Source organism: Sporobolomyces salmoneus, assembly GCF_050403485.1.
Source record: "Sporobolomyces salmoneus JCM6883 DNA, S_salmoneus_JCM6883_v1_ctg2, whole genome shotgun sequence".
NCBI classification, from domain to species: Eukaryota; Fungi; Basidiomycota; class Microbotryomycetes; order Sporidiobolales; family Sporidiobolaceae; genus Sporobolomyces; species Sporobolomyces salmoneus.
Window position 1 is genome coordinate 122524 of NW_027481161.1, and position 16503 is coordinate 139026.

Consider the following 16503-nt stretch of genomic DNA (forward strand, 5'->3'; position numbering starts at 1 on the left):
TTTCCTCGGGTCCCAGAAGAGTTGAGAGTCCTGGTGGAGTGTTTTCGAGAGGTTGAATGAAGGGAAGGAACCGAGCCGACGTCGATTTCTTCGCGCGAGCGAACTCTCTCTTTTCCTCCTCCCTCCAACTCCTCTAGACGACACGACTGTTGTTGTATTACCATCTCATACTCGGCAATGAGCGCCCGTCGAAGCATAGCGACAGGCCGAATACCCTTTCCTCCCTCCCTTTCTCTCTCGCCTTGGCGTCATTCAACTCTTCTTCCCTCTTCGCCCTTTCACAACCCAAAAGCGACACAACGAAGCAGCTCAATAGACATCAGCATCCGTCGTCACTTATCCGTATCAGCTTATCGTCCCTATCAACACTCTTCCTCTCACGCTCCCGCTTCGAAGGAACGCTCAAACCCTCTTTCGAATCCCGCCAGTTCAGAATCACAAGCACATAACGGAATCGCTTATTCGAGACACGAACTCATATCGAGCTGGCACGCGGCGGCTAGGGAAGTCAGTCCTTCGGAAATCTCGTTTGAGAAACGAGAGTCGATCGATGTCAACTGTAAGCATCTCTCTGGCTGTCTGACCGTCGTATAGCGCTAACACGGGTCTATGTCGACAGATTTGATCCTGAGACAAGATGGAGAGATCGAGAGACCCCAGGAGAAATTGAGAAAAGAACGATTATTGAAAGAGTTTGGACTTCTCGTGAGCTACTCCTCCACCTCTTCCTCACGCAGCCCAGCTCACTCTTTTGGGTGACAGCCACGAGATCTTCGCTCACTCGACGCACATGTCCTCGACGTTCGACCCTCGCTCATCGTTTGCGGTCGATCAATGATCCTTTGCACCCCAGTCATTCGAGCAATCATCTCCTCCGACGAGGTAGTCCTCATTGGGTCCGATCGTGAGAATCCAATCTGCTCAGAAGAGGATAGCGAGAAGTTGGCGGAGAGTGTTCAGAAAGTTATGCGGTATTTGGATTTGACGAATGCTGGAGCCGGAGGAACGACATCCAAGGAGGAGATTCCTTTCGAGCTAAGGTCAGTCATTCTCCTTCGGTCTGCCACGCCACTGAGACGTTCTGACCTAGGATCTCTTGCTCAGAGCCCTGGAAGCGCTACTTCTTCTCACCGTTCGAGGGTTGAAAGAAGTCGCGACGACACTCCAAGAGAAAGTCTACTCCGTCATCCCTCAACTACGGTTTGGAGTCTCTCCAGCCGAGCTACGAGATCTCCTCGAATGTAAACGAAGCGTCGAGGATGTCTTGCTCGGAGGAAGGGCGATTCAATCCGCTTTATCTGCGATTCTAGGCGAAGGTCAGCTCTTTTCTTCCCATCTCTGTCGAATGTCCACGTCTGACGATCTTTGCGACTATAGACGAGGATCTGGCGGGAATGTACCTTACTGATAAGGCCAAGGGACAACCACACGACGTTGCGAACCACCAAACAGCTGAACTCCTCCTCGAATACTGTGAGCGAATCTTCCTCAGTCTCGGTGAGACACTCAGCTGAGGAAGACTCGATGTGGTGACAGATGAAAGACGACTCGATGAAGTCAACGAGAGTTGTCAACGACTCGCAACGCTTCTCTCAGAAGTCGATTCGAATATTTCGCTGGTACTCGCATCAACGAGGGTTCGATTGCAGAATCTCGAGCTACAGGTTCGTTCTTCCACCTTATCACTTGTCGAGCTCGGCTTACGAAGCCTTGTCTAAACTGCAGACGGCCATTGCCACCTTGGGAATGTCGGGAACTACAGTGATTGCTGGTTTGTTCGGAATGAACCTCGTTTCGGGGCTCGAAGACCATCCGACTGCTTTCTTCTGGGCTACAGGTTCTGGCTTAGGGTTGATGGGAGGTGAGTCACGATCCTGTTCAGGAGGTGAAGGAACCGCTCAATTGTTTCTTTCGTTTCACAGTTATCATGTCAATCGGCTGGTTGCGGCTCGTTCGTGCTCGACGTTCGCAGCTCTTCCTGAGGTCGGCGTTGAAGCGTCGCAAGGATGAAGAGCTAAGTCATGGTTGGGGAGTCGGTCCCGTCGCGAGTATTTCTCTTCCTCGCGATGGAAAAGGGAAGGAGACGAACGGAGAGAGCGGTAAGGACGAGAAAGGAACTGCGGAGGATAGGATGTTGAAGAAGGATGGGACACAGCTATGATTGACAACCTTAGAATCTTGTAAATAGCATAGAGCGGAAGAAGTGTTCGTTGCGACGCGACGTTGAAGTTCTCAATTTCGCTTTTTTACACGAATTTTGACTTTGATGCTATTCAATCGAATCAAGTGTTAGAGCTGATCATCAACTCAGCAGGAGAGACAGAGAGGAGAGAGGAAGAGCCAGAAAAATCATCCAACACCTTTCTCTTGCCTTTCTCCCACTCACGGTCGGTCTCTCACGCGTCGAGGATGGCAAGACCTGGCTCGACTGATCAACCAGCTAGTAAGAAGGCAAGGATGTCTCCTCCGGAACCCAACACTCGCTCGAAACAAGAAACGATTGTGCTCGAAGATGAGGATGAATCTTTCGACGAAGACGAGCCGTTCGAATACGAGAGCGATATTGGATCGGCAGAGATGAATCAAGAAGACGGTCAAGACGAGGAGGACCAACTCGAGAGCGATCAGGACGAGGACATGGCCTCGGGTCAAAGAGCGAAGGAACCGACGGATGTACTCGTCTTGTCGAGCGATTCAGAGCAAGAAGGGACTCCGGTAGCACCTCCCGAACAACCGAAAGCGCCGTCCAAGGGAAAAATGACGGCTCGCAAGCAGTTCGCGGCCGATGTCGCTTCTCTCTCTGAACGATTCGGTGCGACTCAAGACTTGACTGTACAAAGTGAACCCTTACCCTCTCTCTTCTACGTTCGGAAAAGAGACTGACGACGTGCACTCGAGATAGACTTCAAACGAGACGCAGGGGAGGACACTGTCAGGTTTTCAATCAAACTCCCGACCTACACGCTCGTTTTATCCCTCATGTTCCCCGAATTGAGTGGATATCCTTCTTCTCACGCCGTCATGTGCTTCTCGGAGAACGCTTCACTCTCTCCTCAAGTCGAAGCCGCGATGGAAGAAGTTGCACAGTAAGTTCTTCTGCCTTTTCTCGCGATTCATCGACCTCAGAGCAGCGATCGCGAGCTCTACAACATGTACTAACCGTCTCGTTCTCCTCGTTTGCGCTCGTCTAGACTCCCAACGACTTCGGATCGTTCTCTCAACGGAATCATCGAATACCTCCTCCTTCGCATCGTCCGTGGAGAACCCTCTCCTTTCGCCGCCGACACGACGAAACAGTCACAAGGAAACGACACCGATGAAGAGTTCGAGTACGACGACGAATTGATTGGATTGGGACCTGAGATGCACAAGAACAGCGAACTCGTCAAAGCTTTGAGACGGTGAGTTTCTTCCCTTTGCACCTCGTCCCGCACGGCGACTTACAACGATCTTCATCCACAGTGACTTCAAAGAACTCGTCAAAGAAGGTTATCGACCTGGATTCACTCGAGTTTCCGAATTGGATCTCGTCGTTTCAGTTTCGAAAAAGGTCAGCGCGGTTGGAACTCCAGTTCGAGCTCTACAAGCCTGGGACTCTCAACTCATCACCGGCGAAGTCGTTTACCTCACTCTCCTCATGAACTTCGGCGGTTATCCAGTCAATCTCGACAACCTCAATCGTGACGAAGTCAAATTCAGGGTTGGAATCTCGCCGAAATACAAACCTTCGAAAGCTGCAATCGCCGCCGCGTTCCGTTCTCATTCGACCAACACCTACACGAAGGATGAATTCCAAGCGATCTCCCTTTCGGCTCCTCTCGATTCCCTCTTCCATGACAAATTCCAAGAAGTTCTCGTGACTCGTCGTCGTAACGACAAGGTCGGATGGGCTGGAGCGGAGAGTCATTGTCTCGTGCCTGGCAAGTCGGCGGTCTTTCTCGATCAGAAGGAATCGACAGCGGCGGATCTCGAGGAGAAGCAAATCGCGAAATCTACCAAGGTAAGACATTGGCCTCTCTCCCATTTGAACGCTATCTGATCGGTCCTGTGTCGACCCGCGCAGCTCCCGAAAGATCCGATGAGGAGTTCAAAAGCTTGTAACAACTACCCACTTTTGGCGATGAGTTACCTCGTTCGACGATTCGTCCTCTGCCCTCGTTTCTGCCTCATCTGCTACAAGTGAGCTCCTACAGAATGCTCAACCGTGAGTCTCAGCTAACTCTCGATTGTTCAGACGTTGCGATCATCAAGTTTCGGGAGCTTTGAAACCTTTCGTTTGCGAATCTTCCTTGTGCTTGTACCAATACCTCAACCTCGGACTCGGACTCTCCATCGAACGAGAAATCATCACCAACACTTCCGCCGTCGACCTCCTAGTTCAACTCGCGTACGTTTCGGCGAAAGAAGGAAGGATGAAGGCGGAAGCTTTCCCGAGCGGTCTCGGTCTCGAAGTTCCCGAAACGAAGTACGATGGAACCTGGACGAAGGAAGATCCGGTAGTCGACTTTGATACGCTGAAAACTGATCTCGATCGTCAAACGGGAGTCTGTAGTCTCATCCTCGAACTCCCTCCCATCGTGAGTCACCCTTCTCCCGTTTCTAGCACCATCCCCGCACTGATCAAGTCTATCGAACCCGTTAGAGTGAGATGAAAGCGTGGCTCGTCGCAGAGAACCTCCCGAACGACGACAAACTCATGGGACGTCGCAAACTCAGCGACATGCGCGACGGTGTCGTCTCGAATTCGGCGTGGAAGTTACTCCGTTGGATCGTCGCTTCCAACACTTCATACCTCAAACAGATCGAAGACGAAGACGAGTTGATCGAAGGCATTCCGAAAGAATACCGACAATTCCGTTTCATCGTTGGAAGTCCCTCGAAAGAACACCTCCTCGCTGAAAACGTCAAAGCCGCTCAACTCCGCAACGCCAACGCTGTTTCGTATCCTACTCTCTTCGCCTGGCACGGATCTTCGGTCAAGAATTTCCATACCATGTGCGTTCTCTCAGACATCTTTCATTTGCGAATCAAGCTGATCTGTCGATTCTCTAGTCTTCGCGAGGGTCTCCACTTCAAAGAAACGATCAATGGTCGGTGAGTCATCAGCTACAAGGTAGAATCTCGACCGAGACACCGTTGGCTGACATTCGTGTCGCGAACAGTGCTTACGGAAATGGTTGCTACTTCGCTCTTCAAGGCGAAATCTCGATGGGAACTTATGCCCAGAATGCCGCGACGACTTGGAAGAACGCTGATTTCCCCATCGGAAAGTTGGCGGCTTTGGCTGAGATCGTCAACCTCCCTACGGAGTTCGTGTAAGTTTGAGCAGCACCCCTGACAGTTTGAACAGGGAGCTGATCAATCCCTACATACAGCTCGCGTAATCCCTACCTCGTCGTCAACAAAGTCGATTGGATTCAATGTCGTTACTTGATCGTCGCTCGCGCAACTTCTTACACCAGCGCCGACACTTCGTCGACGAACGCAGGATCCGCGAATGCTCCCGCTTCGTCTCTCAGGACCATTCGTCTCGACCCGGCTTTCCGACTTACCCTCAACCACAAACCGTTGCAAATCCCCGACGTTCTCCACAAGTTGGAACAACTCGAAGAGAAATTAGAAGATACCGAAGAAGCTTTCAACGATTCCGACGTCGAAATCATGAGGGAACCTACTATCGTTCTCGAAGGCGATGCGACTGCCGCTGGATCTGGCACGAGGGGGTCGAGACTCAAACGTGGAACTTCGAACTCCCTCCTCCTCTCGCCCTCGAAATCGAAACAAAAGAAAATCGAAACTTTCATTCCGTGCGACGATGCGCGTCTCAGTCTCGTGCGACTCTTGCCTCCTCCGAAGACTCCACATCCGCGTGTCGCCCTCGCGATCTCAAGAGAAATGAAGGACATGATCGCCTTGCAAGAGAAGGAGGGTCCGATTGAAGCCGGTTGCTACTTTGATCCAGTGAGTTTCATCGGCTCCGCGATGTTGAGAGCTCGTGGCTGATTCAGCTGTGCGAATGTAGGAACGCTCACACGACAACCTGTTCACTTGGATCATCGAATTACCCATGGAAAGTTTCGATCAAGATCTTCCCCTTGTCAAGTGAGTCTTCTCGCTACATCTCGAAGGGCCAACAGCTGACTCACGCATCGACTCCTGATCTAGGGATATGAAAGCGAAACAAGTCAGGTCTCTCTTGATGGAGATTAGGTTCGGAGACCAGTAAGCTCACCCGTTCTTCCCGCTTCGTGTGAACTTAACCGAGTTTGACTCGCTTCATCTTCGCAGGTACCCCTTCTCTCCTCCATTCTTCCGAGTTGTTCATCCTCGTTTCCTTCCGTTCATTCAAGGAGGTGGAGGTGAGTTTTCCCTTTAACTTTCGCTCGTCATTTTCAGCATTGAGCTAATCCCTCCTGCTCTCGATCAGGTCACGTCACCGGAGGAGGATCAATCTGTATGGATCTCCTGACCGCGAATGGCTGGTCATCCGTCTACTCGATTCCGGCCGTCCTCCTTCAAATCCGAATGGCCATGTCGAATCTTGAACCTCGTCCCGCTCGACTCGACCCTTCGAACTGGAACACTCCTTATTCGATGGATGAAGCTGTAGTCGGCTTCAAACGCGCTGCTCAAACTCATGGTTGGACCGTACCGAGTGAATTGGAAGCTATCGCGCGCGGATTCTAACAAGATTCTCTTTTTCTCTCCCTTTGTCTACACTACAGGATTTGTTCTCATTTGTTCCCTTGTTTCACTCGCACTCGTTACCTCGTTACAGTACTCGATTCACGATTCCCCTTTTCTCCTTTCTCCTTCCTCGTTTTGTTCGGGATCTCCTTTTTGTTTGTTGACATTCCTTTCCTCTTCGTGTTCTGCTCGCATGCAAGCAAGATTCTCTCGTTTCGACTCCGCTCTCAGCCAGTGCAGTGTTGTCCGTAACGAGAGAGATGTGAATACAAACATGGACAAAGAAGGGAAGAATCGTTCAGCGAAACGGACTAAAGTACGAACCCAATCTCTTCAGGAGAACCTCAGCTAGCTGTAAACGACGAGGCGCGGTTCAGACTGTCTATCTATTGACTCGAAGCGGCCAACACAGTTCTTAAGCGTTGAGAATTCTTTGACCAATCTTGTCCCGCACCGTCGAGAATGCCTGCGGTCAATATTGTTTAGCTTAAGGGCCTCGCATTCGAGAGAACAGAGAGGACCGTCGCAGCGTACCTGCATAATCGTTTGTTCGTTGAGAGTGATATCTGACAATTGAACTCCTGCATCAGGTTTCGGTCGCGATACCCTCGACGCGATCGCCACCGAATCCGTTTCGAGAATGATACTGCATTGACAGCGAGCGATTGATGTGTTAATTAAAGGGAATGCGGAAGAGAGAGAAGGACAGAGATCGTACCCGTTGTCAATAGTTTCATCGAGAGCCAACACGACGAGATCCAAGTTCTCAAGGATTGACCGTTTCTCAACTTGATGTCTCAATAGCATTGCAACGGCGTCGTAAAAGGCGGCAAGGACCGATTGAAGCATGATTTCGTTTTCTTGTTGAGGCGCGACGAGGTAGAACGTCAAGTCGAGTGCTGACTTGTACAGTACGAGATGGTTGTCATATAGAAGGATGTCACCTACTCGCGCAGAGTCCAGGTCAGCCCTGAGGAGGAAGGGAGAGATGGTGGGGAGACGTGCCGTTCAATTTCCTCGTTTTCTCCCACAAACCCGTCTCGAACGCGCGTTGTTCTTTCAGTGTCGAGTAGGCATTCGTCTGGTTCGATGCTGGAAGCGATTTCGGGTCTGAATGGAGAGGTTGGTAGTATTTAGCCACGAGTCGATTCGAATCAGAGTCGAGTAGGAGAACAGAGGTGATTTGGTTCAATGAGAGGTTCTGTCACGCGATATGCAGTCAGCTCTAGTGTCTATGTGGTCAACCGAGAGCTCTCACCATGTTGCGAGGCGTGTGGTTTTGGCAAAGAGAGATGAGAGTTTCGTTTCGCTTCTCTCTCTCTCTCGAACTTACGTTTACTCCGATCTCAACCTCGTCAGGGAGTGATCGGAGGATCAGAGAGCATGCAGCCGAATTCGAATTATCCGCCTCGTTCGTATGGAGGAGGAAGCAGCAACTCTTACCCTCAGGCTCCTTCTTTCTCTCGTTTCCGTCATCCACCAGCTCCAGCTCCTCCTCGACCCAGACCTGAAGACGCACAGCCTTCAGAAGCGATCACGAGTAACCGAAGACCGAGTGCGCCTCCTCCCGTCGTGCCGACCTCTCAGACAACTTTCGCCGGTGGTTGGAGCAACTCCTCTTCGACTGCAAGCACGAACGGCCAAGTTCAAGGGAGCAGATGGAATGGAACGATAGGGGGAAACGGAAGTTATCACGCAGGATCGAGGTGGAATGAGAATAGCGTTGCGGGTTCATTTCGAAATCGACCTCGTCCTCAGACGACCGCGGGAGGATGGAGTACTTCTTCTTCAAGTACACCAAGTACGACGACGAATGGAACAGTAGCTGGAAAGGGGAAGGAACGTCAATGGGGAATGGCTCCATCTCTCGTCAACTCCTCGAATCGACCTTCGCTCAACCCGACTCCGACTCTGGCCCCGACCCCGGTACCAGTCCCGATCAATCCACGGCCGAGAGTCTGGGTCTCTCAGCTACCTCCGAGCGTCACGGAAGAGGAGCTACGGACAGTCTTCAGCCCTTTCGGTCAAATCGAAAGAATCAACGTCAACCTGAAACCAAACGCAAACTACGCCTACGCTCACGTCACTTACTCTCAAATCGCTTCCGCCACCGACGCAATCACGTCCCTCAATCTTCAACCTTTCCCCTCTCTCAACGGAGTCGGTTCTTCCCGTCCGATTCGAGTCGAGTACGCTTCGCCGCCTAGGAACCCTTCGCTCTCAGAATCCGATGGCAGAACGACTGGGAGGAACTTGGCAGTCACGACTGAACCTCCGACTGCGGAAACGTCGATCGAGGTGGAGAATCGTTTGTTCAGGGCACGGGAAACTCCAGAGTTCAGTCAGAATCAATCGATCAAGCGGGAGATGGAAAGTCCAGTCAAGCGGATGGATACAGTAGCGGAAGAGGGACGGGACGGAAGAGGAGCAAGATCGAGGTCAAGGTCAAGGTCAGGCTCGGATTCCTCAAGATTCGATTCGACTGCTTTCCGACGTTCCCCTCGACGTACTTCGACCTCATCGTTGCACGATCTCTCTTCCGATTTCTCGGTCAACTCGAATGCTCCACATCCTCCCTTCATCAACCCTCCCAAGCTCACTTTCCAATCCGTCAAATGCGAACCTACCCGACTTGGAACTCTTCTCAACGACGTCCCGAGCTATGTGATCGGTAACAACCGGAGGAGGTATTCAGTATCTTACGGTTGGTCGAATCGTCTGGTTTCGTACAGATCGAAACGGGACTTGGCGAAACGATTACGTTCACAGCTCTCACGCCACCTAAACAAGGAGGCTTCCTTGCAACTTTATCATCAATCGATTCGCATCAACAACGAAGAATTCGGAGACGTCGTGGGAAGTATAACCTTTGACCTCGAGTTATCGAAAAGGGCGTTGGTTGAGCTGGGAAGAACGGATTCTTGGCTGGAAGAGGAAGAAGAAAAGGCGAGGACGGGAATAGCTCTGATGGAACGGGAGATACAGAGCAAGCTGGGGGAAGTGGAACAGGGGCCGTCTCAGGATTCGACGTATCTATACATCGAACCTCCTTCTCTCTCGTTCAACCAGATTCCCCTCCCTCCTTCTCGAATCGGTACCCTCGTTCCCTCTACTCCCTTACCCACCTACTCTCTCCACTACCTCTACCCTGTCGATCTACTCTTCTCGGCGTTTCCACCATTATCTCTCGCAGATTTCGAAACTCGAATTCGTGAACGAGTCAAGGCTTCCGGAATGCGTCTACTCTCGATCAAGATGAACGTACAACCGAGAATGGAGTCGGGAACGTTTTCGCCGAAACGAGACGAGGAAGTCGTCGAAGTTCGAGTCGAATTCATCTCGAGCGGAATGGTCAGTTTCCTTGGGAGAAATCACGGTTGGAGCCAAGATGAGTTGGAGAACGTTCAGAGCGCCGTCAACAACATGAGGAGAACGTCGGACGAGAAACGAAGGGACCCGGTCACGCGAGAGGAGGAGGAACCGCAGCGTCAACGACGAGAAGAAACGACGACGAACCAGGAAGAAGGCCCTCAACCTGATGGTACGATCATACAACGGATTCCACTACCTTCCGCTTTGGTTGGAGCCGGTCCGGATCAGCTCAGAAAGCAGACTCTTTTGAGGGTCGAAGAAGTAAAGAAGAGAAGTTCGGAAGGCAAAGTCGTACTGAGTAGTTCGTGAGTTATTTTATCGAGTTGACACTAGCTATCGATACTAATCAGCTTTTCCCGTCGGATAGGATCGATGGAAACTTTATCACGATCTGCTACTTTATCGACGATTCGACCGACCTTTGTCCTCCCTCACCTCGAACCGCCGCGACAGTCTCGAACGGTGATGTCCGGCCAACATCGGGACAGGAGGACATCGAGATGGCGCAAGGAGAAGATGTCAAGCCCGTACTTCCGAACGACGGAGAAAAAGACATGGAGATCGATCAGCTCGACTCACCAACTCCCGAACCAGCGCCTTCCCCAACAGTCAAGTTCCCGCTTGGAATTCTCAGAAACAGTAGGGCAGATAGTATCGAGACGTATCAGGCTGCGACGACGTTCATCCACGAGTGAGGGTTTTTGCGAATTCGACCACGCTCGATGGGACGAGACTGACGAGAATTCCTATTGTGTCGCAGCTACTTCACTCGATTCGACTCCTCTCGAAGCTCGCTCGAAGGTCTCTACACCCGCAACGCGTTCTTCTCGCTCAAAGTCGACACTACGACTCCTCGACGACTCACGACACCGATCACGCTCTTTTCGCGAGTTTGGTTCCAAGCCGCAAACAAATTCGCTTCGACTCCGATCGCAATCACAAACGCGATTCGACACCTCCCTGCCGGCTCTCACAACATCGGTACGATCTTGTTCAACGCTCGAACGATACCAGAATTCCATCTGAAGAAACGCGGTCGAGCCCCGATCTTACTTCACGTCACCGGCGAATTCGAGGAGTTCCCAGAGAAGACGGTCCGACGTTTCGAACGAACCTTCGTCTTGGTTTTGAGCGGGATTGGTTCGGGGGACAATGAAGGTTCTCGCGATTTTATCGTCCATTCGGATCAACTCCTCATTGGTCACAAAGCCGATGGAGAACCGAGGGATCTCGACGTCCTGGATCCACCGTTTCGACCGAGCTCGAACGCACCGACGCCATCTCGCGCTCCTCCCGTCATCGAATCTCGAGCTGCACCGACGATGCCGAATCTTTCTTCCCCTCCACCTCCCCACCCTTCTCGTAACCAAGTTCCACCTGTTCCTCAAGCTCATGTCCGACCCGTCGCATCCACCTCTACTCCTTCGCACAACTCCGATTCTCGACCTACACTTTCCGCCCCTCGCGATTCGAACTCGAACGCGCGACAGATTCCAACTAGCAGCTCGCCTCATCAACCGTCGAATGTACTCCCCGCCGCGATTACTCGACGACTTTCGCAAGGTGAAATCCTCGTACTTTCAGATTCCGAATCAGCAGCTTCTCGTCAATTCGATTCAGAGCCTCCAACGCTTGGTCTCGATGAGGGAGAGTCGAACCCGTCAATGTCACCGGAAGTATCACGGCCTGCGAAGAGACCGAATCTCGACAACGGGAACAGGAGGTCATCGGACGTTCAGAGGCGCGAAGAAACGGCGCCAGACCTCAGTCCCGCGAGCTCAGTCTCGATTACGCCTTCGACCTCGAACAATCAAACACCACCTCCACGGCCTCCTCTACCCACGAATGCCTCCCAGTCTCGTCGATCTTCGAACAACCTCGGTAAACGGAAAGCGAGTGATTTGACGCAATCGGCGCCTGCTCTGCCTCCGACAACAACAAGCACGAATGTCGCTGAAACCGGTCGTCAACCTCAATTTCTGCCCGAGGAGATTCAAAGGTTCATCGCTGAGCAGGTCGCGAAGGAGGTTCAGGAGAAATTGAGAGCTGCTGGTGGGGATCAATCGTCGTCGGAACCTGCGAAGAAGAAGCGAATCAAAATCAAGGAGAAGGAGAAGGAGAAAGATCAAGACGCTTCGAACGAGAAAGAGAAGAAGAAAAAGACCCGAGAGAAGAAAGACAAGTTCGCCGACGGACTCGGAACGGGGCTCTCTGCTGGTGACAGTCGGATTGTCATTGCTGGACAGGGACATTCGATTCTTCATGGTGAGCCCGCTTCTCTCGTTCTGCTGTCGATAGCGACTGACTCGCTTCCATGGCGTAGGATTCGACGGTCGATCGAACAAGCTGCGAGGGATGGTTCAGACCGCCGACGCCAGTTCTTTCCTCTCAGTCTCATTCCTTGGAGATATCGCCGAATGGTCGATGCAACCTCTCAACTCGATGACGAATTCGAGCATCACGAAACTTTACTCTTCGAACCAAGACAAATTCCGAGTCGACGATTTCACCTACAATCAGGCGAAGGATACTTTACTGGTCGCGTATCTCGGTGCGAAAGAAGGGAAAGAGATGGCGTGTCCTCCGAATCAGGTCGTCCTCTACAAACGAGATACGACAACCGTGAGTTTCTTGCTTTTCTCTATCATTCATCGTTCTTAGCTGATTGATAATGGTTCTGCAGGGTACAAACAAACTCGTCGAGACGAGATTGACAGATGCTCCTCACGTCAATGGAGGAGTCACCGCCATCATGGCACTTCCGAACAAAGTCTCAACTGGTCGATTGCGTTTCGTGACGGGAGGGGAGGATAAAAAGTGAGTCCTTCCCAACTGCGAGGTTATCTATGCTCGTATCTGACTGTACCTGCTTCCTTCAGAGTCTATCTCTGGACTCGGCAACGTTCGACTCAAGAAGTGAAACTGGAGAAATTCGTCACCGAGCACACTTCGATGATCACGAGTTTCGCTTACCTCGATGCGAGGAACGAGCTCGTCTCAGCCGGTAAAGATCGTCGTGTGAGTACACCCTTTCGGTACGTCCGTCTCGAGAAAGTCTTGCTGACATCCGTGAGATTTTGCAGGTCGTGACCTATGACCTCGAAAGGAAAGAGTCGACATGGCAAGCAGTGCTCTCCACCGCTGTCATGAGCGTCTCGCCTGTGTGAGTGCCTCGTCCGATTGATCGCGCCCTCTTGTTTCTCGACTGACTTTCTCGATTGTTTCCAGCTTGTGCGATCCCAATCTGATCCTGTCACGTCTCGCTACTCCAAGTGATCAGTTCGTCATACACGATCGACGACTCGCTTCGACTTCTCCTCCCATCGTCACTTTTGGATACGACCTTCCTCCACACCGCTCGACGAACGGAGCTCTACTACCTACGAATATGGGACGCTATCCTCGAGGTGATCAGATCGACACAGTCGTCGCGTTCCCCGATCACGATCAAGGTGTCAAGCTGTGGGATCTTCGTCAGTTGAAGAGCGAGATCGTGAAAAAACAGAATTTGCCGGGATTGGGGAGAAGTAAGGTTGTTCAAGCGAGTTTCAAAGGTCGGAACGAGTTGTGTTTGATGGAGTTGGCTCATTTCAGTCGGTTGAGCATCAAGGGTTGATGTGTTGAGTAGACGGCTTGGTTGAAGCTCGAGCGAGTTTTTAGTTTCTGAACAATCCCATTTTACCGTTTGAGAGAACAGCTCTCCTTGAGTGTCGAGAGTCAGTTTGACGTCGTGACGCCCTTTTCGCCTCGGAATGTGCGACTGTACATCGCCCGAAGAGAAGACCAAACGAAAGATTTCGGCGTCGCGACGAAACTCGAAACGAGCGACGAACTTTTCCTGACGTTCTCTCTTCCTTTCTCCTCACCACTTTCAATCATGACAAACACGACTACACCTACGCGATTCGCCAACGATATCACGAACCTCCCTTCTACATCATCCTCTTCGCCAGTTCCTTCTTCCTCTTCCTCGAAACCTCCGAAACTCTCGACTCGACGCACCTCGTACCGTCAAACGAGTCTCGCCGATTCTTTCTTCCGTTCGAGTTCTCCCGCTCCCATTGTCAATGCTTCGACTCCCGCGACTTCGACTGTCGACGCGCCAATTCGTTCCTCTTCGCCTTGTGGAAGAGATCTCGATGGCGACCTCGAGATGGAGCTTGCGGAGCAAGGACTAGATTACGATGAGGCTGAAAATGTAGATACGCGTACAAACAAGCGTAGGAGAACGGCTACAGGCTCGTCAGAAGGAGAAATCGGAGACGAGTTTGTTTGGCACGACGCGGACCTCGTCGCGAGGTTCGATGCGCGAGTGGGAAAGGGAAAGCAGAGTATGGAAAGTATCTACAACGTACCGGGAACTCAATTGAGCGCGTTCAGAACGATCCAAAGGCGAGAACTAGGTTTTCACTCAACCGGTGCTCAATGTGAGTCATTTCCCTCTCTCCCGTGAAGAATTGAGCTGACCTTTGGTCGAGTCGTCAACAGTCTCGATGCGACCTTATCTGAGAACGCTCGTGTCGAGTAACGAGGATCATGTCGCTCGAATCCCTTCGATTCAATCATATCGAGATTTTTCTCCTCCTTTTGCCCTCGCATTCTCTCATGGTCACTTTTTACCTTCATTCTACGACAAGTGATGACGGCTTATTGACGCTTTCGCTCTTTCTGTAGACGCGAAGAGCGGAGGCAAGCAAGTCGTTGCGGTTTCGGACGAGGAAGGAACAGTCAGTTTCCTCAGTGGCGAAAAGGAAGAGTGGTACATGGGTGAGCATCTTCTCACCGCTTTACGTCCTCTACACAAGTACTCACACTCACTGTCGACAGGCCCGAATCGAGATTCGTTCAAAGCTCACGCGAATGCGATTTTCGATGTTGCTTGGAGTAAAGACGATCAACTCATCGTGAGTTCTTCCTCTGTCTTGATTTTCGGACAGACGCTCACTGCAACTCGAGAGTAGGCTACCGCGAGCGGAGATCAAACCGTCCGCCTTCATGATGTCGAATCGAAAACTTGTGTCGGAGTTTTAAGCGGACACACCTGCACCGTCAAGAACGTCACATGGGATCCTTACAACCCTCGTAAGTACTAGATGCTCCTGCACTTTCTCAAGAGTCGCCGCGCTAACCCTTGAGCTCGAACAGAAATGCTTTCGACGGCTTCTCGAGACGGTTCGATTCGAGTTTGGGATCGACGAGTTCGAGGCTACGCTTTTGTCGAACCTCAAGGTAGCGCTATTGGTACTGTTAACCACATCAAGAACGCTCACGGAAAAGGAAAACAATCGAAAGCTGTAAGCAAAACTCGTTCTTTCCGCGAAAATCGACGCTGACAACCCAACCCCGCTTCGCCGAATAGCGCTCCGCAACTCGAAGTGTCACCGCCGTCAACTATCTCCTGCAACAAGACAACCTACTGGCTTCCGCTGGATCTGCTGACAGGTGAGTCATGTCTCGTCTAGATTCTCTTCAACGAGAAAATCTCACACGTCCATGCATTTACAGCGTCATCAAAGTTTGGGACCTCCGTCGATCCCACAGTCGTCGAGTCAACCCTGCCTTCTACGAAACGAACGAAGAAGCTGTTACTACCGCTGCGACTGCTCGACCTCACGGAATCGCAAGCATGCAACTCGCTCCTGATGGGAAGAAACTCTACGCACTCTCGACTGATTCTCGGTGAGCTCTATTGTATTCTCTCTAAACGAGTGCGGTACTGACGTAGGACTCGTTTGAGAACAGAATCTACGCTTTCGACCCGCTCAACCTGACTCACCCTGCTCCTCTTCGCACCTTCATCCCGCCTCTCCCAAGTCTCTCTGCCGCGTCTTTCTACGTACGTTGCGCCATCTCTCCCGACTCTCGATACCTCGCCTCGGGAAGTGCAGACGGAGAGCTCTATCTCTGGGACACGGAGGGGAACGGAACTGATGCCGTGAGAATCAAGGGTCACGAGAAGGAAGTGAGCGGTCTCGACTGGACTGACAATGGCGTAAGTCGTCTCTCACTGACGTTCACAAATAACTGACGTTCGATATGGTATAGCTCGCAACTTGTTCGGACGATTACCTCGTACGAAAATGGCATTTCGACACTCCGATCTCTCGTCGTCGCTCGAACCCGAACAGCAACGACTCGGTCGAAGCGATGGAGAACCGTAAACTCGTCGATAGGTGGAGCGGAGAAGTCGTCGATGTCTAACTACAGCAGCATTGACAGCAAAACTTTCGTTCCTAATGTCCTTCCGTCTACCATTTACCCTTATCCCACTTTCATACCCTTTCTCCTTTGCACTGCGACTACTTATCTTGCAACAGCTTACAACTCTCTCCCGTGGCGCTTTCCGAGACCTCAACCTGAACCTGGAAGAGCAGAGCTCAGGCACGCACCTCGTTTTCGATTGGTCCTTATCGCTTCGGTCCAGTACAGTAGCGCAACTTCGCA

The 16503-nt window shown here is 51.6% G+C and overlaps 5 protein-coding genes across 5 annotated transcripts; 4 read left to right on the forward strand and 1 right to left on the reverse strand.

Annotated features, from left to right (window-relative positions):
• Positions 1–177: 177 nt before the first annotated feature.
• JCM6883_003562 (CorA family magnesium transporter) lies at positions 178–2161 on the forward strand (the record flags this gene model as incomplete). The annotated part of the gene is made up of 8 exons (XM_076628533.1): positions 178–559; positions 620–705; positions 763–1040; positions 1105–1316; positions 1378–1473; positions 1537–1664; positions 1726–1861; positions 1923–2161. 8 exons carry the CDS (start codon positions 178–180, stop codon positions 2159–2161), a joined length of 1557 nt encoding a protein of 518 aa, XP_076491269.1.
• Positions 2162–2409: 248 nt separating this feature from the next.
• JCM6883_003563 (uncharacterized protein) lies at positions 2410–6687 on the forward strand (the record flags this gene model as incomplete). The annotated part of the gene is made up of 14 exons (XM_076628534.1): positions 2410–2839; positions 2903–3086; positions 3192–3401; positions 3463–4000; positions 4064–4179; positions 4235–4577; positions 4643–4995; positions 5053–5094; positions 5163–5315; positions 5376–5961; positions 6023–6102; positions 6166–6222; positions 6289–6359; positions 6428–6687. 14 exons carry the CDS (start codon positions 2410–2412, stop codon positions 6685–6687), a joined length of 3423 nt encoding a protein of 1140 aa, XP_076491270.1.
• A 415-nt stretch (positions 6688–7102) lies between these two features.
• On the reverse strand, positions 7103–7948 carry RET3 (coatomer subunit zeta; the record flags this gene model as incomplete). The annotated part of the gene is made up of 5 exons (XM_076628535.1): positions 7103–7153; positions 7222–7333; positions 7406–7631; positions 7693–7888; positions 7946–7948. The coding sequence occupies 5 exons, from the start codon at positions 7946–7948 to the stop codon at positions 7103–7105; spliced, it is 588 nt and encodes a 195-aa protein (XP_076491271.1).
• Positions 7949–8070: 122 nt separating this feature from the next.
• JCM6883_003565 (uncharacterized protein) lies at positions 8071–13675 on the forward strand (the record flags this gene model as incomplete). Its single annotated transcript, XM_076628536.1, has 8 exons — positions 8071–10364; positions 10427–10750; positions 10820–12324; positions 12383–12681; positions 12743–12876; positions 12939–13077; positions 13143–13222; positions 13288–13675. The coding sequence occupies 8 exons, from the start codon at positions 8071–8073 to the stop codon at positions 13673–13675; spliced, it is 5163 nt and encodes a 1720-aa protein (XP_076491272.1).
• Positions 13676–13936: 261 nt separating this feature from the next.
• Positions 13937–16260, forward strand: JCM6883_003566 (WD40 repeat domain-containing protein; the record flags this gene model as incomplete). Its single annotated transcript, XM_076628537.1, has 10 exons — positions 13937–14486; positions 14548–14667; positions 14734–14826; positions 14887–14963; positions 15021–15141; positions 15205–15353; positions 15419–15501; positions 15565–15738; positions 15802–16051; positions 16105–16260. The coding sequence occupies 10 exons, from the start codon at positions 13937–13939 to the stop codon at positions 16258–16260; spliced, it is 1773 nt and encodes a 590-aa protein (XP_076491273.1).
• Positions 16261–16503: the final 243 nt, after the last annotated feature.